General features: G+C 54.5%; 2 protein-coding genes across 10 annotated transcripts; one reads left to right on the forward strand and one right to left on the reverse strand.

Annotated features, from left to right (window-relative positions):
- Window positions 1-8774, forward strand: CFAP73 (cilia and flagella associated protein 73). Of its 8 annotated transcripts, none has more exons than XM_086348131.1 (8): window positions 1-194; window positions 2774-2879; window positions 3659-3763; window positions 4601-4801; window positions 5569-5790; window positions 6010-6168; window positions 7776-7863; window positions 8606-8774. In XM_086348131.1, the coding sequence occupies exons 1-7, from the start codon at window positions 139-141 to the stop codon at window positions 7851-7853; spliced, it is 927 nt and encodes a 308-aa protein (XP_086204257.1). In that variant the 5' UTR covers window positions 1-138; the 3' UTR covers window positions 7854-7863; window positions 8606-8774. The 8 variants fall into 8 exon arrangements, with proteins under 8 accessions (XP_086204257.1, XP_086204254.1, XP_086204253.1 ...); XM_086348128.1 differs by having other exon boundaries at window positions 12-194; window positions 5569-5808; window positions 8435-8774; XM_086348127.1 differs by having other exon boundaries at window positions 12-194; window positions 5569-5808.
- Window positions 8738-26632, reverse strand: DDX54 (DEAD-box helicase 54). 2 transcript variants are annotated; one of them, XM_086348081.1, is made up of 20 exons: window positions 26440-26632; window positions 24000-24129; window positions 22937-23007; window positions 22162-22350; window positions 21771-21820; window positions 20628-20669; window positions 20406-20501; window positions 19548-19669; window positions 19363-19424; window positions 19131-19262; window positions 17653-17863; window positions 14970-15104; window positions 13824-14054; window positions 13668-13741; window positions 12860-13063; window positions 11646-11788; window positions 11438-11551; window positions 10699-10803; window positions 10313-10425; window positions 8738-9349 (listed from the first exon to the last, which is right to left on the reverse strand). In XM_086348081.1, exons 1-20 carry the CDS (start codon window positions 26611-26613, stop codon window positions 9117-9119), a joined length of 2631 nt encoding a protein of 876 aa, XP_086204207.1. In that variant the 5' UTR covers window positions 26614-26632; the 3' UTR covers window positions 8738-9116. The 2 variants fall into 2 exon arrangements, with proteins under 2 accessions (XP_086204207.1, XP_086204206.1); XM_086348080.1 differs by having other exon boundaries at window positions 8738-9352.
- Window positions 26633-26811: the final 179 nt, after the last annotated feature.

A 26811-nucleotide genomic window follows, 5' to 3' on the forward strand; every position in this document is an offset into this window, starting at 1 on the left:
GCCCAGGCAACCAAGGCCTGCTGGGTGGCTGCCTTCCGGGAGTACTGAGCGTGCAAACCGTCCTTCAGAAGCCCCCAGGGTCTCCTAGACTTGTGCAAAATTCCAGAAAGCAAGCAAGCCCGGGGCAACCGCAGGAGAATGGCAGTGCCCTGGGAGGAATATTTCCAACTGGTTTTGGAAGAGAAACTGTCTACGTGAGTGGTGTGCGGGGTGCACTGAGAGGCAGGCAGGACGGGTGGGCAGGAGTGGGTGGATTGGCCCCTTCCTACCCCCCTGTATCCTGGCTTCTTTGGGCAGTTCTTGGTGGGCGTTTATGGCCCCACTTCCCAGAGAAAGACATTGAGGCTTGAAGGAAATGGCAATTTTCCCAAGGTCTCAGGGGTAGTTAGGGCAGAGCTGGGTCAATAATCCAGGGCTCTGATCTGTGCCTGAGCCCCACCCCTAGCTGATACCCAGTTGAGATGAAATCATTTGACCCAAGGTGGGAAGGAATTATTCTCGTACCCTGTCCCTGCAAACTACATTTTAGAGGAAGATTGGAGGAAGCTTGTCCTCCTTGTTCAGCACTGTGGCTGGAGGGGGTCCCAACTTCAGTATCATTTCATATATCATTATATATATATATTTTGGCTGTGCGGCATGTGAGATCTTAGTTCCTCTACCAGGAATCTGCCTGCAATGCAGGAGACCTGGGTTCAATCCCCGGGTCTGGAAGATCCCCTAGAGAAGGGCATGTCTACCCACTCCAGTATTCTTGCCTGGAGAATTCCATGGATGGAGGGGCCTGGTGGGCTCCCGTCCTTGGGGTCGTAAAGAGTCAGACACGACTGAGTGACTACTGCTTTCACGTTCACCAGGAGTCAAACCTGCGCTTTCTGCAGCGGGAGTGTGGACTCTTTTTTAAGATGTATTTATTTAGTTATTCTGATTTTTTTTGGCTGTGGTGGGTCTTTGTTGCTGCACGTGGGCTTTCTGTAGTTGAGGTGAGTGGGGGCTGCTCTTCATTGCTGTGCATGGTCTTCTGATGGTGGTGGCTGGCTTCTCTTGTTGCAGAGCACAGGCTTTAGGAGTGCAGGCTTCAGTAGTTGCGGCTTGCAGGCTCAATAGTTGTGGTGCGTGGGCTTATCTGCTCCAGGGCATGTGGGATCTTCCCAAACCAGGGATCAAACCAGTGTCCCTTGCATTGCAAGGCATATTCTTAACCACTCGATCACCAGGGAAGCCCGAGTGTGGACTCTTAACTTAGGGGAGTCCCCCAACTTTAGTCTCAGAGTCAGTAAAACGGGAGGGTTTCCCCTGGACCAGAGCTGGACAAGCCAAGGGGAATGATAGCACATCCCTCCTGCTTCCAACACAGCTGACCCTGCGGGGCTGGGTCTAGCCTCTCCTCTCTCCTGGGAGCCTGGCTCCAGATCTCAGTCTCCTAGACCCTACCCCACAGAGATCAACCTGCAACTCAGTCTCAACTTGGCCTTACGGAAGAGCTGACCTCCCTGCTCCCCACTCAGCCTGGCATCAGCAACAACATCCTTCCAGCATCGAGGTTCCCCGTTGAACTCCTCTCTCACCGCCTCGTCACCCCATCTGTTCTGCTCTCCAGTGGTATCCAGAAACCACCGCTCCTTAGCTCTCTACGGAGCCACCCAGACCAGAATCACATCCTCTCCACATTATCCTGTGATCTGTCCCGCGCCCCCTGAAGCTGCCCCGCCCCTCTTATTGGCCTTGCTCCCCAGAGCAGCCAGAGGGGCACCTCCTCTGCTCCAAACCCTCCCATGCTTCCCATCTCACTCAGAGTCAAAGCCAGAGACCCCCTTCATCGCAGCCCACAGCAGTCTGACCCTCATAACTTCTCTGATCTCAATTCCCATCACTCTGCTCCTCCCTTCCTTCCCACCACACTGGCCTCCTGGCAGCTCCTTCTACATACCAAGGTCCTTCTCTTGGGGTCTGGCACTGACTCTTCCCTCAGCCTAGAATCTGTTCCCTGCAACATCCACATGGCTCCCTCCCTCTTCCCCTTCAAGTCTCTGCTCAAATATCCCTTTCTCAGAGACTTGTCTATATCCCTATTGAGAGATTTCCTTTAGTCTGCTGACTTTTTCATCTAAGTCCCTACCATGTCCCAGCATAGTTTATTTTTATTATTATTTTTTTTTGGCTGCACCACACAGCATGTCAGACCTTAGTTTTCTGATCATTAGTCAAACCTGCACCCCATGCTTTGGAAGCCTGGAGTCTTAACCACTGAACTGCCAGCAAAGTCTCTGAAAGTGTGCAAGTGAAAGTGTTAGTTGCTCAGTTGTGTCCAACTCTTTGTGACCCCACGGACTGTAGCCAACCAGGCTTCTCTGTTCACGGGGATTCTCCAGGCAAGAATACTGGAGTGGGTTGCCATGTTCTCCAGGGGATCTTCCAGACCCAGGGTTCGAACCTGGGTCTTCCACATCTCAGGCAGATTCTTTACCATCTGAACCACCAGGAAATCCAGGGAAGTCCCTAGCATTGTTTGTTATTTGTTAGCTTTCTTTTCTGTGTTCCCCAGTGGGATGCCAGCTCCTGGAGACCAGGGATCTGCCTGTCTTGACCAAGGCTGCACCCCCCAGTGCCAAGAACAGTGCTTGGCACAGAGTAAATTCTCAGGACAATTTGCTGAATGAGTAAAAAGTTCCACAGCCAGGAGGTGGCTAATAGAGGCATGTTAGGCACCATTGGAGAATTTGGGGGCCCTACCTCTTGCCTCCTTTACCCCCACTTCCTTTTGCCCCTCCAGGAAGATCCCAGAGCAGAACACGGACCACGTTCCCCCAGTCCTGCGTCTCTTGGAGAAGAGGCAGGAGCTGATGGATGCAGATCGGGGCCTTCAGGCCCAGAAGGAGGTGAGCCACTCAATGTAGTCCCTGAAACTTTTGGGGGACTCCAGACCCCTCCAAAAAAAGATGAGAAAGTGATGGAGCCTACTTATTACTACAAGGTCTGAGACAAGCCACTGTGCTGAGCCTTGCTTTCCTCATCTGTCAAATGGGGGTCAAATGAGATCAGTGGTTGGTGCAAATCAATGTGCACTGAGCAGCTACTGTGTGCAGGGTATGCCCTGGGATCTAGACGTCTCACCACAGTCCCTGTCCTCATGGGCTCACAGCCTAGAGAAGAGAACAGACAAGTGTCTGGGTAGTGACTGCTGTGAGGGAGGAAGCACTGAGCAGGGATGGCGGGAGCCCAGAGAAAGCCCCTGTCTCTACACAGGGGTGGTCACAGAGGACTTCCTGGAGGAAGTGATGTCTTAAGGATGGCTGAAGGGCAAGTCAGCTTCTCCAGCAAAGAGGGATAGGGTGAAAAGGGAGAAACACACAGAGGGGACAGCATATACAAAGACAGGAAGGTGAGGACAAAACACAGGTGGGTAAGGGTCTGGAAAACAGTGTCGAAGGAGACAGGGTGAGCTGAGGCCTGAAGGAAGAGCAGGGATGCTGACATGCAGGGGCTACTGGAGAGAATTTGGGCTTCATCATGGGTACTGGGGGGCCACAGGTAGATATGAGCCAGGGTGCAGCAGCAAGATCAAGGGCAAAAGATGAGCAGAGTTAAATATGAACCTGAAAACGCTGGATGACTTGAAACCCCAAACACACACAGATACCCACTGCTTACCGGCCAGGTGTTCGAGACCACAAAGGCCTCCCTGAAACAGCGATGGGAACAGTTGGAACAGAAAGAGCAGGAGCTAAAGGGGTCATTCATCCGCTTTGAAAAGTTTTTGCAGGTATGTGGAGACTGGTGGGGGGAGGCAAGGCAGAGGTCACAAAGTCACAATCCTATAGGAGCCAGACAGGTCACAGAAACTTAAAAAGTGGGTTTACCCAATTCAAAAGAATAAAATAAGACCATCTGCAGCAGCATGGATGGTTGTCATACCTAGAGATTGTCATACGTACTGAAGTTAATCAGGCAGAAAAGGAATATTGTATGACATCCCTTATATGTGGAATCTAAAAAGAAATCATACAAATTAAATTACTTGCCAAACAGAAAGAGACTCACAGACTTAGAGAAGGAACTTATGGTTTCTGGGGAGGCAGGACAGGGGGGCTGGCGGGCAGGTGGAAATGGGTGGGGAACGGATAGTTAGGGAGCTTGGGATGGACATGTACACAGTGCTATATTTACAACGGATAACCAACAAGGACCTACTGTATAGCACAGGGAAATTTGCTCAGTGTTATGTGGCAGCCTGGATGGGAGGAGAGTTTGTGGGAGAATGGATACATGCATATTTTATGGCTGAGTTTTTTCGCTGTTCATCTGAAACTATCACAACATTGTTAATCCGCTATACTCCAATACAAAATAAAAAGTTTTGTTTTTCAAGTTGGCTTACCAATATAAAAGGGACCGGTGGGAAATACGCACTGCCTGAAGCATTTTAGAAAGCGTGGGAGAGGAGTGAGGGACCCAAAAGATTCTAGTTGAATTTGGCCCGCGGGCCATCTGTTTGCAACCCGTGACTCTACGTGTGAATATTGGGACGGAGTGGCTGCGGCGAGCTCTGCAGGCTCCCAAGTCTTGAGGTCGTTGTCTTCTCTCCATCCCCCTATCCCAGGACGCCGAGGCCCGGCGCAGCCGCGCACTGCGGAGAGCCGAGGAGGAGCGGCACCTGGCGGGCCGCCGGGAGGCAGAGGCGCTGAGGCTCCGGGCTCAACTGGCCGAACTGCAGCGGGAGCGCGCGCGGCTGCAGCGCGGGCTGCAGCGTCTGGAACCCTGCGCACGCCTGCTGGGGCAAATGTTGGAGCTGTTGCCCGAGGTGAGCGCCCTGCGGGAGGTTTTGGGGTTCAGTGTCACGTGCAGCCCCGACGGCCTCAAGGACGCCTTTGGAAACTGAAGCGCTGACTGTATGTCGGGAGTCACCACTTACTGAGCACTAACTGTATGCCAGGAACACGCTTTGTTCTTGAATTCTCCCTAAGGTCTAGTGAAGTGAATCTTACTGTCTACCCCATTTTACAGACGGTGCAACTGAGACTCAGAAAGATAACCTACTGAAAGACACATATGCAGGTGGGGGAGGGGGAATCCAGGAACTCGGTATTAGTTCAATGAAACAATGAATTAACATTAATCACAGGCAGTGAAACTTAGCTGGGTTTAGCGGTAGAGGTGGGTAGTGAAAGTCGGTTCAGTCGTATCTGACTCTTTGCGACCCCATGGACAGTCCAAGGAATTCTCTAAGCCAGAATACTGGAATGGATAGCCTTTCCCTTCTCCAGGGGATCTTCCCAACCCAGGGATCGAATCCAGGTCTCCCGCATTGCAGGCGGATTCTTTACCAGCTGAGCCACAAGGGAAACCCAAGAATACTGGAGTGGGTAGCCTATCCCTTTTCCAGCAGATCTTCCCAACCCAGGAATCGAAACGGGGTGGGGAGGGGCGGGAGTAACTTAACTCTTAGGGCGCAGGGATGTGTGATGCCCTCATTTCACAGCTGGGCAAGGAGCAGCGGGGTTTGAGCGTGGGGAGGGGAGGGGAGGGGGCCGCAGGCGCTGTGAGTACCCACTCCCGACCTCATCCCAGTTCCAAGAGGTCCCCGAACTGGTGGCGCGCTTCGACGGGCTGGCGGACATGCAGGCGGCGCTGAGGCTCACGGAGCGCCAGCGGCTCGCAGAGCTGGAGGAGGCGCGCGCGCGGCTGCAGCGGCTGCGGGACTCCTGGCAGGACGAGCTGCTTCTGCAAGGCCAGCGGCGAGCGCATCTCCTGGAGCGACTGGAGTCGGCGCGGGAGCGCACGCTGCACTGGGTACCGAGGCCGGAGGAGGTGGGCGTCCGGGACCCCAGGCTCCCACCGCCGCGAGGAGAGCCGGGGTTAATAAGAGATGCGGCAACACTACTTTCATGGGCGGTTTTCCTTGAGAGAGCCTATCGGGATCTCACTTGTGGGAAGCAGAGGGGAATGGGGCTCCAGGCCGTCTCAGAACGGCTCACACCTTAATGGGGCAAGGGGCGGGGTGTTCTCCAGGAATCCAAGTGGATTCAGATCCAGAACACGGCGGCTGAGAAGACCTTGCTTCTGGGGCGCACCAGGATGGCAGTACTCAATATGTACCACCTGGTGTGTCAGCATCAGAGACGGCCACCCGCCCTAGACGTCGAGGACACCGAGGGGCAGCTGGAGCAGGTGCGGACCCCTCTGCAGCTCACCTCCAGGTCCCCAACCTTTGGGAACATACGGTGCCTGTGATCACACCTTCTCTGGGTTGAGCATGACCCTGTCTCTGTGATCAGAGCCAAGTCTCCTAGCTGTATGGCTGCCTAGGCCCCTGCCTGGGAGCCTTGGATTGGTCTCGACTCTGCTGCAAGGACAGAAGGAAGCTGGACCATCTCTGGCTCTCAGCGGCCTCATGGTGCACTCAGCCAGGGTATATACTGATGGATACAGTACGTTTATACCAAGAGTTCATTTTAGGATCAAACAGCGCAAGCGACAACATTGATAAAACCAGGAGTTTTTTAAATTAGTTCCTGACCCTCTGGCTCCTGCATGGACAAGCCTTAGCTTCCCCTGGGGAGTGTGAAGACAGGGCTGTACAGTGGTTTTTCTTTCTGCACAATGGCATCACAAAGGTCACTGTGTCCAAGATGCCCGGTTTTTGTATTCACTCAGGTTTGTAAGGTGGTAGAACACGTGACCTGGTTTACACTGGAGGGAGGGCGTTTCTAACGTTTGACCCTTCTGTTAGGATTCTAGTGGGTCCTCAAAGCACAGCCCCTGTGAGAAGTGGAGGAAGCAAAGCAAGGCACCCCACCCTTGCCCCAGCCCATCTCACTCCTGTCCTGTACTCAGAGGCCAGAATTCCAACCAAATGCCAAGAACTGGATCCCCAGAGCCTACCTTAGTGCCACATCCTGAGTCAGGCAGATTCATGTGTACACCACTGTTCTCTTAAGTGCGGCTCAGGTACCCCAAGGGACAAAAGAAGACTCTAGGAGGGACAGAGGCTCGGTATGAAGTAACAGGCAAAAGCCAGTCCCTTTTCAACCAACCTCTGATCTTTCCAAGGAGAAAGGTTCAGTGGTGTTGGGGGGGTGGGGGTGGTGACAATTATGCCTTTAATGCCCGTAATGACCCCTGGTCTCCAGGGCCTGGGACTCGCATCTATTGCGGGCAACTGTAGCTGCCAGAATTCAGTAACCTGGTTTCATTTGCATTGTTATTCTTCCAGTTACCCCCACTTATGACAAGGAGTAATTTAATCTCTTTCCACTTTTGGTGGAGACATAGTTTCCTTGTCAGATGTTTATTTCAGTGACAAAGGTGAAGGAAGAGCCCAAGGTAAGAGTACCATCACGTTCTAGGTCTTGGCACTGGATCAATGGGTGTTCATTAAACTCGTATCAATAAACAGCTTAATGTAAACAAAATAAAGGAGAAGATGAGAGTAGATCATACACTAATGAACATGACTGATCGAACTAAAAAGAAAAAAAAAAGAACTGATGTAAGTGAAAATACGAACTCAACTATAATACAGGTGATAGCCAGCTAGAAAACCGAAAAGTACCTGTGAACGAATTGCTTGGGAGGCTTTGATTGAGATGTTGGACTGAGGCTTAAAAAACCCAGAAGGGTTTAGACCAGGTTCACTGCCCCTGGGGAGCCAACATCACTGCTATCTAATAGAAGTCTCTATCTCCCACCCCTGCTTTGCATCCTCCGGTGTTTTAAGAGGTGGGGACTGGACACTCAGGAGCTGGGATCTGACTCTGGCTGTGTTGCAACCCCAGGTGAAGCTGTCCATTCTGGACCTCTCCGCCATGCTGGCCGGACTCCGTGAGGCTGAGTCCGCCGCCCCCACCTCCTAACCCGACCCAGGTGAGCAGTGGGAGAGGGACCCCTCGAGGGACCCAGCCGGAGGACAGGGGAGCCGCACATTTCCTGTGGGGTGTGGGCTGAGTGGCTCTCACCAGAAAGATGGGAGGGCTGTGCCCGCTCAGATGGCAGTGGGGTGTACACAAGAGGCACAGAGCAAGTACTAAGTAAATGTGAGCTACATGGGGCCCCCAAACCACATCCAGCATGTGGCCTGGTACCTGGTCCTCCCTCCCAGGGCAGTGGGGGCATTTAAGCCAGCTGATGTTTGTCAGGCTGGAACGGGGCCTAGCACAAAAATTCAGGGAAATTCTAGATGAGCGTTTGGTAAGTAAAGTAAAATAAAGGACCAGCAAGAGGGTCACATGTGGACACCATTCCCAGGGCGTCTGCTCACAAAGGCTCCTCCACTATGGACTGGCGCTAAGGGATGGCCAGTCTGAGAACCCAGCTGCAAGATGCAGCCCATGACCTTCACAGGGCCCCCAGGAGGGGCTTGAGGAGCATAGGGCTTGGAGGAAGGCAGAGGTCAGGACAGGTTTTGACCTCTGGGTATGCGGTGGACTCTTCGCAGCCAAGAGGAGCACTGTATGCTCAGATCCTTGACCCCACATCGCATCTGCCTCTCACCATCCAGTCCCAGCTGCAAGCCTGTTCTGGTGGGAGGAAGGGACCCAAGGGCCAATTTCAAGGTCCTCAAACCCCGGCAACCTACCCATCCTCTGAGCCTAACTTTTTTCATCAGCAAAGTGGAGACATCAGCAGAACCCACACAGGACCCACCCACACGCTCTCATCTCGTCGGCACTCCAGCTGGAATTCCAGCACCCTGGTCTGTCCCTTCCAACTCCTCAAGCAGACTGTGCTCCTGGTCCACTGGAGGTGCTCAATAAAGGTTTATTACATTAAAAATACATCACTGGGCCTCAAGCACTCAGGGCTCAAACCCATGGGGCCACCACCTCTGAATCTGAGAAACTGAAAAACAGCAGCACGAAAAGCAGCAGCAGCTGAGGTGCCAGCTCAGGTTGTGGCCTACCTGGCAAACTCCTATGAACCCTTCAACACCCTACTCAAATGTGCCGTCTTAGGCAGAGGCAGCTGCTGTCCCTCTGTGGCTGTGCGGCACTCCTTTGCATGGACCAAGGGAGGTCCCCCAGCACCCAACTCAGGGCCAGGCACACAGCGGTACATGGGGAACGCTGCTGATGCCCACGCCTGGACCAACGGAGGAATCGCGGGGCTGTGTCACCTTCTTACATCCTCTTCCTCATCTTGCCCTTCTTGGAAGGGGCACCCCGGCCAAAGGCGCCCTGCTGCAGCTCCTGGGCTCGGCGCCGGTTGCGGGCAGAGAGCTGCTTCAGGCCCCCACGCTGCAGGAAGCGCATCTTCTGGGCTCGGCGCCGCTGCTTCAGGATCTGCTGCTTGGTCTTGAGCTCTGAGAGCACGCGGCCTGCGGGGGTGCCAGGGGTGCAGGGCTGGGGTGCACCTGCTGGGACAGAGATGCCAGGAGCTCAGCTTTTGGGTCGACTCCCAATGTCTTCTCCTCCCAGAAGCCTCCCAGGTGTTCCCCTGTCCCCACTCCCATTCTGTGTTCAAGCCCCAGCATCTGGCAGGTGGTAACTGCTGAATAAGGCTTAAGTAGTCTACTGTAATGGGCAACAGCATGGACCCTCTAGCGCAAACTGCTGGGTGCAAATCCCAGCTGTGATCTGACGGACAATGACATAACTTCTCTGTGCCTCAGTTTCCCCGCCTGTGAATTATGAATAGCATCTACCTCCAAGGTCCCAGAGAGACGTAAATGAGTTATTATGTGTGCAGTGTTCAGAACAAGGCCTGTCCACAGTAAGACTTCCTAAGTGTAACTATCACAATCAGAAATCACTCAACAAAGGCTTTTCAGCACCTCCTCTAGGCTGGGCACTGGGGACCCAGGCAGGCTCCAATCCCTGACTCTATGGACTGTAACGTCTAGGCTGTAGCTTAATCTTCTTCTGGCAGGAGAGAAATCAGAGGTCAGTGAGGAGAAGGGACTTGTCCATGGTCACTCAGCCCCAGCCCACTCTCCCAGGTCTCTGGGAGGGCACTTTACCCCTTGCCCAGGGCTTCCCTGGTGGCTCAGAGGGTAAAGCGTCTGCCTACAACGCAGGACACCCGGGTTCAATCCCTGGGTAGGGAAGATCCCCTCCAGAAGGAAAAGGCAACCCACTCCAGTACTCATGCCTGGAAAATCCCATGGACGGAGAAGCCTGGTAGGCTACAGCCCTTGGGATCGCAGAGTCGGACACGACTGAGCGACTTCACTTTCACTTTTTCTTTACCCCTTGCCCACTTTAGTCTGTCACCTGCTGAAGGACCCAGGCCACGCCAAGAGGACCAAGTACCCGAGTTGACCAAATGTACTACTTGGCAGCCTGTATTTTAAGGACGACCCTCCCAGGGCTCTCACCTTGCCCTCGGCCACGCTTCCCACCTCTTCGCTCTGGGCCACGGCGGTCAAAAGTTCCTTCTTCTTCTGAGTCACGATCATCGATTTTCTGTTTCTGTTTCCACTTTTGGTAGCTGGGGGGCTGCATTAAGGAGGCTGCTTGCGGCATGGAGATGCCCCTGGCACTCCTAGGGTTGACCATGCTCCCCTCCCCAACCAGGACACAGCCCTTACCTAAAAGGGTTTGGTGGTTGAATCCGCTCGACTCCGCCCCCTCCCTAGCCCCCACCTATAGGAAGCTGGGGTGGTTGAGCTAGACCACGCCCTTCCTGACCCCGCCCCCCACCTACAGTGGCTGTGCTGAAAGAGCTTGGCCCCGCCCCCTCTAGTCCCGCCCTCCAGGATACAGGTCCCGCTTGTAGGAGCTGCTGATGTAGCGGCCACTCTCGGTCTTGATCTTTTTCTTGTCCTCTTGTCCTGACTGTCCCACAAACCGCTTCTTCTTCCGATCCCTGTGGGAGGAGTTGGGAGGTGTGCCGCAGAAGGAGGTGGCCCGCTTCCCCTCCAGGCCTGTGTCCCTCTGACCCCTCATCGGGTTGTTGGGAGGATTCAAGGAAAGCGGCATGCCCGCGTCTGGCATGCAGCAGGTGCTCCGTTAAGGCCCGTTCCTTGCCCTTCCTCACCATTCCCTGGCATCCCAGGCCTCCAAAAATAGTGTGTGTTGGGGGGGGGATGTCTGGGGATTAGTCCAACCTAGGAGTCTGGGTCAGGGGCATGGGCCCCCTGGGGGGTTCCCAACCCCCCACTTTACCACCTCCTGGCTCTGTGACCCTGGACTAAGTCACATCACTTCTCCAAACCAGATTTCTAGTGGGCAAACTGGGTCATGAGCCCCTGTCTAGAAAGACTAGCCCCCCAGAACGGCAGATGGGGTCAAGACCCCTGTAGGGCATGACCACATGGGGACTGGCGGGTGGGGGGTCATGATCTGTGCTCCACAGGATCCAGTGAGGGGTGGGAGGTGACATAATTCCTGCTCTAGGGGATCAAACGGGAGTCAGGACAGTCAGGGGGTCACACGCCTGTTGTGGGGACCAAGTGGAGGGCAGGTGGGCATGGGAGGGGTGTGCCGGCTGGCTCACTCACCACCTGAGCTGCTGCCGGCCCCTGGTCAGGCTCTGGGCTTCGTCTCCCATTAGGTCCAGCGCTGCACCAGCCACCTGCTGCTCGAAGGCGCCCCCGTCCCCGCCGATGCTCAGGCTGCAGAGGGGGGGGTGGAGAGACACCCTGAGGTTGGGAGGGCGGCCCAAACACCCACCCCACTCCACCCCCGCCAGGACCAGCAGCCACTCACCCCCGCTCGCTGTCAAAATCCTTGGGCCGGTAGGGGATGTAGAACGCCTGGTCCCGCTGGCGAGCCTCCTCCCTCCGCCTCTTGGCTCCTCGGTGGGGTCCTGGCTGCTGCCGCTTCCGGCCGACAACTTCCGTGAAGACGTCCTGGCGGACAGAGGCCCAGCGTCACCTGCAGCCCCCAGGGAGCAAACTGGCCTCCCCACCTGCCAGCCCAGCTGGGGTCTAGGGCCAGGAGCTTCCGGGACCCTCCATGTCCTCATCAGGACCCAAGCACCAGCAGAGGCAGGACTGGCAGGGTGGGGGCGGGCAGGATGCCGACCAGGGTGAGCCCCACCATGTGCCAGGCCCAGCTCAGGCCCCCAGTCACATGACTAAGTCCCCCATCCCTCTGTGGGTGGCCTTGCTCTCTATGACATGGACTAGTCCGGGGGTCTTCAAGTGTATTTTTTGCCTACTGGACCCTCTCTCCACATCAAGCATTAGAAGAGCAGGCCCAGGGCCCTACCCACCAGGTGAATGGGACACCCTGGTTCCCCAGCCTTGCCTTTGGTCACGAAGGCCCAGTGCCTGACCCTGCCCGAGTCAAGCCTCCGCTGCTGCCAACTCGGCCCCTTCCCACCTGCCCAGACCCCAGGCCGAGACAGGCGATGATGACAACGCCACGGCCACCTGGGCCTGTGGGAACCCTCCATGTGCCGTCTTCAATCTGCCCAGTGGACCCAGGACTGTGTACCGCGGTCACGTGGCTGCAGTGCCCTCGTCTACCAGATTCCAGAAATGAACTTTCCTGAGATTCACTTGGCAGCAAAAGCGGACCTGAGCCGACAAGAGGCTGTGTCTGTCCCCTCGGAGTGGGGACCAGCCCAGCGCACTGTGGAAACTGAAGCATTTCATGGCGGTGACACCCCAGACCCTGCTGAGGGTGTGATGTCATCCACAAGGGACCCACCGTAAAGACTCTGAGTCCTAAAACACACCTGGCCCCCTGGGCTTCAGGCAAGGGATGGTGGACAAGACCACAACCTCATCCTGTAGATAGGGAGGCTGGGTCTGGGTCACTGGTTTCCTCAAATGTCAGAGGTGAGACTGGGATCACTGCCTCCACCCCTAGCAATGGCTCAAAGCCCTGAGGTCAGCCCCACGGGCTGCTGGGATTTGACCCTCCTTTCCCCACCCCCAGGCCAGACTCCAGGGTCCCCAGGGTGGGGCCTGCACCTCTACACTCTCTCCTGCCACCTCCTCCTTCTCAGGCTGCTCCTCCTGCGGTGCTGGGAGGCTCGGGGTTGGGCCCACCAGGCCCTCCTGCCGCTCCTGCCGTCCCTGCTGGAAGCTGGCGATGGCTTTGCGGTCCTTCTCCCGCTTGGCGCGCATCACCTGGCTGCTCAGGTCGCGGCTGGAGGCATTGATCTCAAAGATGGTCTGTAGCGGGGGGACACCCAAGGCCTTCACCCACTGGCCGCTTCCTCCCCAACTCCAGCCTCCCCCACTTGTTGTACTCTCTCTGGTATTCCTCCCAGTTCCCTTCCACTCATTCCTGGCTTTTCACAATTACGGAGGGAGGCCCAGAGAAGGTGAGTAACAGGTCTAAGGTCACACAGCTGGGACACGCTAGATCTGGGATTTCAACCTAAGTTCACTGGATCCCAAACCAGTGCTTTTAACCATGCAGGTTTCCAGCTCCTTTTCTCCTTTTCTCCTCCAGCTGGCAGGCCTTTCCTGCTTTTGTGGGCATCTCCCATAGACAAAAGACACAGGAGGCATCCCAATGGGAGTCAGGAGATAAGAGCTATAGCCACCTCCTCTAACAGGCCTAGGACGTCTCACTGACCTCTATGAGCCCCAGTCTACCCATCTGTATGGAAGGCCTGGAAAACGTGCTGTGTACCAGCAGGGATGGCTTCAAAACAAGCAGAACCTTGGCTCTAGGGATGCTGACACAGCTAGAGCCGCAGATTGAGAGGATTCCCTGCTCGGGTCCTGCTGTGGGGTCAGGCGCTCAGCCAGACCCGGGGCCTGCACTCACCGCCCGGGAGCGGTAGTTCCTGATGCTGTCCACCAGCCTGAGCCGCTGCAGCTCCTCCTGCTGGAAGCGAGAGCCTGGCAGGAGGGAAGGAGAGAGGCATGAGGTCCAGTAGGTTCTGCGGAGTCCACCTCACACCCGCCTGACACAGGGACTCACTGAAGAGCGGGTGTAGGCCCAGCCCGGCGAGGTCCAGCTCCTTGGCCCTCTTGATGGACTCGGGCGAGGGCGCCGGCCGTGAGCGCACATACTGCTGCTGGGCATTGTTGGCCACGCGGTTCAGGCCCCGCAGCTCCAGCGACGCCTCCAGGCTGGTCCGCAGGCCGCAGTCCTCGTCGTCCACCACGCCCTGCGGCACCCGGCCCAGTACGCCATCCCCACCTTCCGTGCCTGCCGCCCGCCAGGAGCCCCAGTCAGAGGCCGTCCTCTGCCCGAGGCCCCTTCCCAGCCCTGCTCTGGGTCCTGAGTCACTAAAATCAGCCCCACAAGGGAAACCATCACTTATCAAGTGGCTCCGCCTGTTTTTATAAATACAGGTTTATGGATCACACCCGCCTCTACTCATGTCTGTATTATCTGTGGCTAATTTCACACTACAAGGCCACAGACGAGGAGCTTCTGGGCATCAGGTGACCTGCAGGGCCCAAGATGTTTACTATCTGACTCTTCAAGTGAAAGTGTGAGTCGCTCAGTTGTGTCTGACTCTTTGTGACCCCATGGACTGTAGCCCACCAGGCTCCTCTGTCCATGGGATTCTCCAAGCAAGACTACTGGAGTGGGTTGCCATTCTTTTCTCCAGAGAATCTTCTTGACCCAGGGATGGAACCCAGGTCTCTTGCATTGCAGGCAGATTCTTCACTGCCTGAGCCACCAGGGAAGCCCTTGCTGCTGCTAAGTCACTTCAGTCGTGTCCGACTCTGTGCGACCCCATAGACAGCAGCCCACCAGGCTCCCTCGTCCCTGGGATTCTCCAGGAAAGAACACTGGAGTGGGTTGCCATTGCCTTCTCCAATGCATGAAAGTGAAAAGTGAGAGTGAAGTCGCTCAGTCGTGTCCGACTCTTAGCGACCCCATGGACTGCAGCCTACCAGGCTCCTCTGTCCATGGGATTCTCCAGGCAAGAGTACTGGAGTGGGGTGCCATTGCCTTCTCTGGGGAAGCCCTTATCTGGCTCTTTATCTGTCTTTCAAATACAGACATCTTTCCCTGGGGTCAAATCCCAAGCAGGACAGTGTGGCCCACCTCCACCCTCTGTCCACATCATGAACTCCAGGGGGACCCAGTCCTGCTCCAGCTTCTACTCACCTGAGGGCTCCTCAGGGGGACGGGCGAGGGTCAGAGCACGACCCAGGAACAGGTGTAGGTCCAGCAGGTAGGGGACCTCGTCGGGGGCCACCAAGGAGTAGGCCGTGCCACTTCGGCCGGCCCGGGCCACGCGACCTGCAGGGGAAGGTGGTCAGACGGAGACAAAGGCAAAGGACCCCAGAGCCAGCACTAGTCCCACGTGCCCAGCCCTAAGAGTAGAGCCACGCCATGGCCCCACCTGACTGAACAATGTCCCACCTATGAAGGGGGCAGGGCAGTGAGAGTCACTGGGGCTACCTGCCCGAGAGGTTGTGAGCCCACACGGTGCCCTGGGACGTCAGCAGAAAAAGATGCAAGAGAGACTGCCCTGGCGGTCCAATGGTTAAGAATCCGTCTTGAGATGCAGAGGACATAGGTGCGATCCCTGGTGGGGGAACTAAAATCCCACACGCCACAAAGTAACTAACTGAGCCTGTGAGCCGCAACAAAAGATCCCGCGTGATGCCGTGAAGACCCTGGGTGCCACAGCTGAGATCCAACGCGGTCAAATAAATAATCAATAAAATTTAAAACAAATAGACGCAAGACACTGCTTTTCATCCGTATCAGAGGTCTTCAGGCATTCCCACTATGGGTGATTTTTCCCAGAGAAATAACCCAGGGTGCAAAGATTCAACTGCAGGGACCCCATTCCCTCTGTCGGAAGAGCCGCAAACCAGAAATCACTTAAAAGACGTAAGGACAGTCAGTTAATTAGCTGATTATCACCTGGGATGTGTACTGCACAGCTGAGGAAAGGGGCTGCACACTGCAGTCTGTGGCCAAACCCAGCCCCAGCCTAACTGTGTAAATAAAGTTTTATCAGCACACAGCTGTGTTCCTTCATTTACAAATTGTCTGAGGCTGCTTTCAGGCTACCAGGGCTGAGATCTGGAACAGACTACATAGCTCCAGAGCCTAAAATATTTACCATCTGGCTCTTTACAGAAACAGTTTGCCGACCCCGGTCACAGAATGGTGTTAGATGATGAATGGAAAACATGCCTGATGTACACAGAGGTAAGAAGAAGGTTACAGGCGAGAACAGCCAGTGTGGGGACTTCCCTGGTGGTCCGGTGGCTAAGACTCTGCACTCCCAATGCAGGGGGCCTGGGTTCAATCCCTGGCCAGGGAACTAGATCCCACGCACCACGGCTCAAAGTTGATGTACCACAACTCAAGATCCCACATGCCACAACTCAAGACCCAGTGCAGCCAAATAAGTAAGTAAATAAAAATAAGTTTGTTTGTTTGTTTTTTAAAGGAACATTCAGTGTAAGTCTATTTTTGTGTTAAGTAAGTCCACGGAGAACATGACACTTTGGCTTGTTTCTGCATCTTGCAAAAACCATGTCACCATGTTTGGAAGATTTTGTTTGTGGTGGTCTGATTCACACTGCTGGTCATGTAGCACACGAGAAATTCCCTTTGGGGTTCTGAGATGCCTCAAGGGATGTGCAGGGCCAGCCCTCCCAAAGCAACAGAATCAAGGGTACAGTACGCAGCCGCCAACGGGGAGACGAGGCTGGAGACCCAGGTGGAGGCTCCCTTGCACCCCAAAGGTCCGCCCACCATGGGTGGCTGGAATTTACCCATTCGACAATGTTCAATTACATGCAAGACAACTGAAAGAAACCAGCCCACCAGAAGCTTCTCTCACACTAACTTACTTAATTTACTTGTATTTATAAATATAACAAACATATTTATGAGTTAAAAGAAGAAAAAAGGAAGTAGGCTGATGGTTGCCAGGGGCTGGAGAGGGGGAAGAGGAAGTTAGATTAATGGGTAGAGGGTTTCAGTTTGTTAAGACAAAGATGCTCTAGATAAAGAAGGTGCGTGACGGTTACACAACGTGATGGTACTTGATGCCACTGAACTTACAGCTGAAAGTGGTTAACGTGATCCCTCTATGTTTATGTATATTTCACCAAAATTTGAAAAAAAGAATCCCAGACACCCCGCTTTGCTACCTGTGTGACACCTGGCTAGTTCTGAACCTCCCTACCTCGGTTTCCTCATCTGTAAAGTGGGGCCAGTGTGGCTGGTACCCACTGCACAGGGTTGTTGTGAAGACAAAAGCAAGCAGAACACCTGGACCAGCACCTCACATGACGAGCACCTGTGGCCGCCACATCACAGTGGGGGTGGGGGACTTCCAGGAGGGGAATGTCCTGCCTTCTAGGTGTTCTGCTCCATTTTCAAATTTTGCTTCAACATGTGGGTGTGGGCTGCCCTGGGTGGGCTGGCCAGGCCTGACAGGCTGCCTGGATAAAGTGGAGAGTCAGGAGACCCTGTCTGCAGTTGATGGAGCAGGAGGCAGATGGGTCAGGCTGCTGTGCAAAGGTTACAAAGGTCCCCAGGAGTTTTAGGAAGAAGACTGTAGGGAAGAGGGGTCGCATCATCAAGGACCCTGAAGGCAAAGAGAAGCAGAGGACTGGGGAGCCCAGAAAACTCGGGAGCATCACCTCCTTAAGAGTCTGAGGCTGCCTGACAGATCCGCTCCCCAGAGAATCTGATTGATTGGTCCCCTCCTTGGGCCTTGGTTCCCCACCAGGAGTGGCAGGACTCAACTCCTGCACCCTCAGTCCTTGCCGGGACTTGGTGCCCCCGCTGGGGTCCGGTCCAGCCGTGGGCTCCTTACCCACGCGGTGCAGGAAGAGCTTGCCCTTGGCGGGGAAGCTGTAGTTGATGACGTTGTCCAGCAGTGGGATGTCCAGGCCCCGGGCGGCCAGGTCAGTCACGATGAGGGCCGAGCACTTGCCATGCGTGAACCTGGCCAGGTTAATCTTGCGGGCCGTCTGGTCCAGCGCGCTGTAGATGTGGGCACAGCTCACCCCCTGGGTTGCTAGCAGCTGCTCGGGGTGAAGACCGGAGACAGGGAGAGGGGTTAGACACAGTGGCAAGACCACGGGCTCTGGAGTCGGGTGCCCTCAGTTTGAACCCCGGTTCCGCTGGGTGACCTCGGTTTGGTATCTTCATCAGTATAAATGGGACTCGTATCACCTCTCACCTCTGCAAGGTGGTTTGAGTGTCAAAAAAACATGACACGTGCAGAGAGGTCTCCCTCAGGGAGGCTGCAAGTGCTACTGTAAGAAACACACGTCTCCTCCTGAGTCACTAACAGGCTGTGTGGCCTCGCCCAACTTTCCTAACCTCTCTGCGCCTTCACTTTCTTCTATGGAATGGGGAGAGTACGTTTCCTCTCTGAAATTTTGTTAAGAGGATTAAACGAGCTAATACACACAGTGCTGAGAACAGGGCCCACAACACAGGAGGCACTGTGAAAGTGGTAACTGCTCTTTAAAAATGATGATTTTGGTTTTATTCATCAGTGACTCCAGCAGCCATACAGAGGAAGCCCCGTGAAACGGTGTCACGTGAGTGAAACCCAGTGACCTGTGTCCTCAGATAACGCACTCCAGGTGTGGCTGACCCGAGGTGGCTGCATTGACTTGGGCCCGGGCAGCCTTGGGGGCTGGAGGACTCGCTCCCCAGGAGGGTGACAGGTGTACACGTGCAGAAAAGCTGCTCACGTAAGATTAGCGCTCTTCATACAGCTTACAGCATGCAGGCTATCTTTCAATTTAAAAAAGAGAAACACGGGATACCAAAAACCTGCAGAAAAATGATGCGACAGCTGAGACACACTGCAAAACACCCGGGATGCAGCGACGACTATTAGAGATGAATCAAGACTGGGTGTGAGTGATAACTGAGTACCTGAAAGTTCATTATGCTATTTTCTGACTTTGGTATGTGTCTGAAACTTTTCATGTGTGTGTCTGTCTCTGTGTGTGTATCTGCATGTGTCTGTGTGTGTGTTCAGTCACTTCAGTCGTGTCTGACTCTGCAACCCCACGGACTGTAGCCCACCAGGCTCTTCAGTCCATGGAATTCTCCAGGCAAGAATATTGGGAGTGGGTTGACTTTTCCATTTCCAGAAATTTTTCATAACATCTTCAAAGAATTAAAAAAAATGGACAGAGCTCTGGCCAGGCCCAAGTGCCGCTCTGGTGCTGCTCTCTGGTGGCCGAATCCGGAACTGCAGCTCCGAGCTGGCGCTGGAGTAGGTGTTGGTCCCCAGGACAAGAAGGAGGGGATGGGGGCGTCCCTGCTCACCTCGCTGAGATACTCCGCGTGGTGTTTGGTGGCCACAAACACGACCGTCTGGTCCTGGGGCCGCACCACGTTGCGCAGCAGGTGGAGCAGCACCGCGGCCTTGGCATCCTCCCGCACCAGGAAGAAGGAGGTCTGTGGAGAGAGGTTACTCGGGTTGGCTCGCGGGGTCGGGGTGGGGGGGGGGGGGTTCCTGACCCCGCGGGCTGGGGGAGGGGCACGGGCAGAGCCTCACCTTGAGCTGCTCGTTGAGTTTAGAGTCCACATCTAACCGGATGAGCACGGGCTCAGTCAGGCCTGCGGTGGGCAATGGAGGAGGATGGGCGGGGAGTTGCTGAGAGTCAAGACTGCCCACCCCCACCACCCCCCAGGTACTGATGAGTTTCCCAGCCCCCAGCCCCGCTCCTGCGGCCCCCTCACCAGCTCGGGCGAACTCCACCAGCAGCTTGGGCAGTGTGGCAGAGAACAGGACAGTCTGGTGGCCCCCAGGGAGGCGGCCGATGATTTCCTGGAGCTGCTCTGCGAAGCCCATTTCAAAGAGCCTGGGAGGGCAGAGGGCAGGGCAGGGTCAGGAGAGGGGCTTCCATTCCAGTGAGTTCCAAACCTGTCATCCTGCCCTCATTGCTCTCTGTCACCTGGACAGATGCTTCTGGAACTCAGATCCCTTTTTCTCTATTTGACAACCTTATCCTAAGCAGTCATGACCTCAGTACATTGGGCCTGGTCTCAGTTATGCTTTATTTTGTTTTGGCTGCGTTGTGCAGCATCCAAGATCTTGGTTCCCTGACCAGGGACCAAACTCATGCTCCCTGAATTAGGAGTGCAGAGTCTTAACCACTGGACCACCAGGGAGGTCATTGTTCAAATAAATGATACCAGCCCTCACTCTGGCTCAGGCATGGTTCTATATGAATAAAACTTCCCCTGTGCGCACTATTTTATCCCCACTTTGTAGCTGAGGCAGGCCACCAAGGCCCACGGACCCTCAGGGATCTGCCCAAGTTCACAGAGCTGGGATCAGCTCCCACCCCTGTCTGGCTCCAGTCTGTGCTCAGCCTTGTGCTACTTTTTATCTCTGAAATCATGTGTTTGTTGTTTTACTATTCTTTTCAATATTCCTAATACAAAAGGAGAACTGTTACTCTCACATGACCTGCAGTCTATGGCCCACTTTGGAGAAACACTGCTTTAATCTGGGCTGCGTAGGTCTCTCCTGGCAGAGCCCTCCCTCCTGGCCAACCCTGACACAAGTGCCTGGGAATGCTCCTGCAGCCTTACCTGTCGGCCTCATCGAATACCACGTACTCCACACTCTGCAGCTTCAGGTTCATCTCCACAGCCACATGCACCAAGCGCCCAGGGGTAGCGATGATTCTGGAAGTAGTTGTGCCGGCCAGGTCACCCGGGTCCAGGGTCACCAGCATAGCCCTCCTCTCACTCCCCAAGCCCTGGCCATTGGGGAAGGGACCCCAGAGCCTCATCCCCAGCCCACAAACTCACATGTCGGGATTTTCGTGCAAGGCTGCAAACTGGTCTTCCATCCTAGGAAAAAGAGAGGATGTCTGTCAGCTTGATTGAATAGGTTTCTTTTGTCTCTCTCCCTTCCCATCTCCAAATGCCTAGATGAGTCCCACACCCTGATCCCAGGGTTGGAACTGGGGGAAAGCTATTGCTGAGATGCTAGGCAAAACCACTGCCGGGACAAGGGCTATAAGTTCAAACATACAAAAGGACTGCTAACAACAAAGTTCTCCAACGAGAAGGACTCAACCATAGAATCCATCTCTTCCACTCGAAATGTTCAGATCGAAACAAAACTGCCTTTGACCCACAGCACCACCTAGCAACTAACCCTGGAACTCTCAGCTCCACCTGGAAGCAGGTGTCCTGGATCTCTATGTCCTTGTTCTCAAACTGTTTAAGCACACATCCCTAACTTTAGTTCTCCTCTGAAAACACCTTGGGACACCTGTAGGAGCCTGGAGGCAGAATTCTGGGCCAGGTCCAGCTTATGGAGGTTATTTCTGACAACCACAGCAATAGAGATAATAAATTATAATGTAGGCAAAAGAGCACTGAAAAGAAAAACACTTTCTCAGTAAGAATCAAGAGTGACTGGTGACAGTGACATCCTGAGAGAATAAAGAAGGGGCCGCCCTGTGAGGGAGAAAATGTGGGACGGGGCAGGGACGCTAATCTTAGCTCTACTTCCAGACCACCGTGTGGCTCTCTGGGCCCATCACTTCCTCAGTTGGCTCATCTGTAAAACAGGTGTGGTGCCTGTTACCTCAAAAGGACGGTATAAGCACATCAGGGAAAACATAGTGTTTTGAAAATTTGAGCTATCACAAACGCCCCCTTGATTTGTGCGCATTCCACCTGAAACAGCCCCAAATCAAGCATATTAAGACACGGGTGACCCTGGTGCTTCCAGCTCTCCTTTAGGAACACCAGAACCTGCGTCTGAGTTGTGTGGGAAATTTCTTTCGGTATTTTACTGTATGTTTCCCCTTGCTGGTATTTCAGGAACGTGCAGAGACGTTGCTGTTATTAACAAGCAGCACAGGCTCTGTCCATCTGATGGGGAGGCCCAGGCAGGCTTGCTTTGGGGGCCACCATGCAGGGCACCTAGGGGGCTCTTACTTGTCCCCACCCAGGATCAGGGCAGTCTTGAGGCCAGTGAACTTGCCAAGCTGTGGAGAGACAGAGAGAGAGAGACTGAGAGCTGGTGATGGGAGCTGAGGCTTCCCTGTTGGCTTGGTGGTAAAGAATCCCCTGCCAGTGCAGGAGACAAGGGTTTGATCCCTGATCGGGGGAGATACCCTGGAGAAGGAGATGGCTACCCGCTCCAGTATTTTTGCCTGGGACATTCCATGCACAGAGGAGCCTGGTGGGCTACAGTCCATGGGGTCGCAAAGAGTCGGATAGGACTGAGCAACTGACATGAGTAAGGATGGGAGTTGACCCCGCCCACTGAGGCCTCGCTGACTGGTCCCAGCTCAGTCTAGCCACCCTGTCCCCCGCCCGGACACACCTCCTTGGTGAACTTCATGGTCTGCAGGGCCAGCTCTCGGGTGGGTGAGAGGATGAGGGCACGGGCCCCAGTCTGGGCGCTGTGGGTCTTGAGCCTCTCGAACATGGGGATGAGGAAGCAGGCGGTCTTGCCGCTGCCCGTCCGGGCCATTGCCACCACATCCTTGCCGTCCAGGATCATTGGGATGGTCTGCAGGGGAATGAGCGGGGCAGGGGAGGGGTCAGTTCCTGCACCCATGAACCACGTGATCCGGAGCGTCAAGTCCTGGGGCATCTCAGCGGAAGGGGCGGGGCCTGTCTCCCAGCTCTGCTCCCACTCTTGTTAAAGCCGGTGTGCACAGCTCCAGGGATGAGCGGCCGTTACCCCCAACCCTTTCAACCTTTGGGACACCTCTCTTCCGGTTAAGCCAGGTTCTACCTCCCCGTCTGGTCCTCCTCCTCAGGATCCCAGAGAAACGCTGTCTCCCTCTTGGCTAAATGTCTGAGGACAACTATCATGAGATGACAGTGGGTGATGATGGAGTGTCTGTGAGCTGTCGGGGCAGGGACTGAGCAGGGAGAAGCTTAAGTGGCAAAGATGCCCCGAGTCGAGCATCTGCCCTGCTGGCCCTGACTTTTCTCCACTTGTGAATGGGGAAGCTCGTGGGGCTTCGGCCAGAGTAAGAGGGGACAACAGATGTGATGGCTGGGACAAGGGGAGAATGTCAAGAGGCCAGATGGACAGGTCGAGTTGGCATCCCCTCCTTGTGACCCGCAACAGCATCCCCGCCCCGTACCTTCCTCTGGATGGGTGTCGGCACTTTGTAGCCCTTCTTCATGATGCCTTTGAAGACTGGGTAGCTCAGGCCTGGGAAAGACACAGGAATGGCCAGGGGGCTGGAGAAGCCCCTATGACACATGGCTGAAAACTACATAGGACAAATGACTGTCGCATAAACAAATAAACAGCAAGAAAAAAAGAAAAGCAATAGAACAAAGCTGATGGATTAATAGAGACTGAGAGGACAAGTTTACTGATTGTGGGGTATGAACTGCATTTGGATTCTGACATGAACACTCAATGCCGTGGGCTTCCCTGGTGGCTCAGACAGTAAAGAATCTGCCTGCAATGAAGGAGATCTGGGTTTGATCCCTGGGTCTGGAAGATGCCCTGGAGGAGGGCATGGCTACCCACTCCAGTATTCTCACCTGGAGATTCCCATGGACAGAGGAGCCTGGTGGGCTACAGTCCATGGGATCATAGAGTCAGACATGACTAAGCAACTAATACATATATATGTACATACATAATGCCGTGAGACAATGGGGGTCTGAACACTGACGGGGCCTGGGATGACACTGAGGAACTGGGTTTGTTTTAGGCAGAGGAGGTCCTGCATCTCTTGGAGGCTGGTGGGAAGTATTTAGGGACAGGAGATGACTTGTTTCTTTGCCCAGTTCTCTATCTGGGTGACTGTCTTTTTCTTATTGATTTATAAAAGCTCTTTATATATTAAGGTTATTAGCTCTTTGTCACACAGTTGCAAATACATTCCAATACAGCATTTACTTTAACTTAGCCTACAGTGTTTTTTGGCTTTTACACATGTCTAATTACCATTCAACCCCCAGATATCTTTGCCTGTTCCTGCAACAGCATCACCCCGAGTCTTGCCCTAACTGTTCTCTCATTCTGTCAGGCCCGCTGCCCCCATAAGAAGGCCGTGACTGGCTTGGAGATTATCTGCTGCCTCCATCCACCCAAGCCTACCACAGTGCAGAGTCTGGAACAGATCACGGAGGCCATGATGACCCCTGTGGCTCCCCTGACCCAAGTTCCCAGATGCCTGGCTCACCCACCCATGGACTGGAAGCCTCCTGATTTCTTCTTCTTCTTGTTCTGAGCTCGCACCATCTCCCGCGTGTCTGGCTCCACGTCCGAGGTGCATTCCGAGGTGGGGAAAGTGGGTAAGGGTCTGCCAGGTCCCAGCTGGGAGGGAGCAACAGAGAAGCAGCATCACTCCAGGTACAGTCAGACCACTGGGGACTAGGGAAGGGGGCTGTCCTGCTGCCAGGCCCCTCCAACTAGCCCTCATTCAAGGTGTTGATGCTCCTGTGAGATCACGTGACTTCTCTGCTAAAGGGCTCTCCTTTGACTGAACAAAGACAGGGCAGCGGGTCTGAGAGTAGGCTCTACAGACAGACTGCCTGTGTTTCAGTCTCAACTTTGTCACTTGCAGCTGTGAAACCTCAGGCCAGGGACTTCCTCGCCCAGAGCCTGTGTTCCCCAATCACAAAAATGGGGATGAAAAGAGCATATGCCTTATAGGGTGTTGGGAAGACTAAATGGGTGTGTGTAAAGCTTAGGACAGTGCCCAGATGGTGGTACCATCATCATTATCATCCAGACTAGTTATTCAGAGCCCTCAAAACTTTGGGAAGCCAATCGAATCATCTATTATGAATGAGGTACCAGACTTTTCCAGTCTGTCCTGCACCTGTCTCCCTCACACCCTTTCTGATCATCACTCCTCCCCAGATCTGGTCTCTCTCATTCCTGGCTTCCTGTCTCTGCCACCCACTTGTTCTAGCACAATTAAATCATACCCAGACACCTCCTCTGGGGAGCCTTCTTGGACTACAGCACTGCCTTCTTCCTCTCAGAAATAACATTTATAAAAACACTAATTCATAATAATGGCTGAAACTTATATGGCACTTACTATAAGCCAGGTGCTGTGCTGAGCGTTCGTATAAATTAATTCACTCCTCACAACAACACTGTCAAGCAGCTATTATTACTTAGTGTCTTTTACAGAGAAGGAAACTGACACGCAGAGAGGTGAAGTGATCTGGCAAAGTTACAGCCAGTAAGGGATATGAACGCTGGCTTCAGAGTCTATATTCCTCCCTATGTGCTCCTCTGTGGTCCAATACAACCCTCTAGGTCAGAGCTGCACCTGTCTTGTACAGTCCCTGAGATAAGAATAATTTTTAAATCTTAAAAGATCATAGCAAAATCAAAGTAGACAGTTGCATGACCGTCTATGACCCTGCAAAGCCTAAACTATTTACCATTTGGTCCTTTACAGGGCAAGTTTGCCAACCTACCCCTGCTCTAGACACGTGATAACAGAGTGCCTGCAACACACTGGTGCCCCAGCAATATTTACTGAAGAGCAGAATGTCTGCACACTGTCATTCCTCCTTTCCACAGTGTTTGAGGCACATAGAATCGACTACTTTCTACCCGTGCAGAAGTTGAGGCACACACAGAGAGATTAAGCAATTTCTCCCATGTGTACTCCCACAGCCGGTACAAGGGGTCGAACACATGGCTGTGCCTTGGTCCCTAGTTATAGAGTACCTGCTGTATGAGGCTCGGTTGAGATGGAATAAGGTCCCCATCTGGTCCCTACTTCTGAAGAGCAGAGAGGGCTCTCTTCATATAAACGCCCACTCATTCATCTATTATACCCAGAGTCTTCTATGCCAGACATCCGCTAAGCACAAGGCTGTGAGAAACAACAGGCCTGTACAGCTCTTTTGCTCCCTTGGGGCTCACACCTGCACCGCCGCCCCCCCCCCCCCCCCCCGCCACCATTTGCATACACTTAGCACTCAGTAACGGACATAGCACAGGGCCTGGAGCCATACAGTCCTGGATTTGAATCCTGGCTCTCCACTCACAAGCTATGAGGTCTTGGTCAAGTTACTTCACCCCTCCAAGCTTCTGTTTCCTTCTCCGGAAAAGGAGGATAAATACTTAGCTCGCAGGGTTGATGTGGGGATTAAATGATAAGGCTTATAAAGGCTTTTAGCACGGAGCCTGCACACAGTAAGTGATCAACAGACGCGAGTTTATTATTAATTTCCCAGAGGTTTGGGGGCATCGCTGTCTCAAAGCCACGAGGTGCAGCCTTCTCCTAATTCGTCCTCCGAAGAACCCCCAAACTCTCAAAAGTCCAATGTTCAGCACCCGCACTTTTCATTGGACGAATGGAAACCAGGATCCGCCCCCGCTGGCCAGGAATAAGCCAATGAGAAGCGCCAGACCAAGCGTCAGCCAGGAAGGCCCGCAGGCCCCCAGCTTACCCAATACAGAGGCTTCGGGAGTCCGGACCCCGGGTGTGGAGGGTCCTGGCACACGTGCTCAGGCCGGAGGTCCTGCCCTGACCGCCCGGCCAGCCGATCTGTCCCCATCCTCAGCCGTGCCCGCTCCCCAGCTAGGGGAACTGCCATGCACCGGGCGGAGCAGGGGCTCGGGTTCCGACGTGTATCAAAGCCCTGCTCTCCCTACCTTCTGGGCCCGGGCGTCATCTTCTGCCTGGATCTCAAACTCGCCGTCCTCCGAGTCGCTGCTGTGGGACTGGGACGCCGCACCCCGGCGCTTCCGGAGCCCCTTCTTCTTCTTCCACTGGGCCATGGTAGCTCTGGACCGCGGTGCGGCCGCCGGGCGCGTGCCGGCAGCCATGCGGGCCCCGGCGCCGGGAAACGGGAGGGGGCGGAGCCCGTAGGGACATACCAACAGCGCGGCGGGGGCACCGGGGACGCCTCCACGCTGCCCCAGCTGCGTTCCCGCTCCTTCTGCTGCCTCTGGAGGCTTGATCCACATGCACGCACAGATTCCCCTCGCTGGCGCGGAGGGTCCCCCTTCCGAAAGATTTGGGGA

Source organism: Bos grunniens, chromosome 17 (assembly GCF_055505025.1).
Source record: "Bos grunniens cultivar Pamir isolate PY7600 chromosome 17, Bosgru_T2T1.0, whole genome shotgun sequence".
NCBI lineage: Eukaryota > Metazoa > Chordata > Mammalia > Artiodactyla > Bovidae > Bos > Bos grunniens.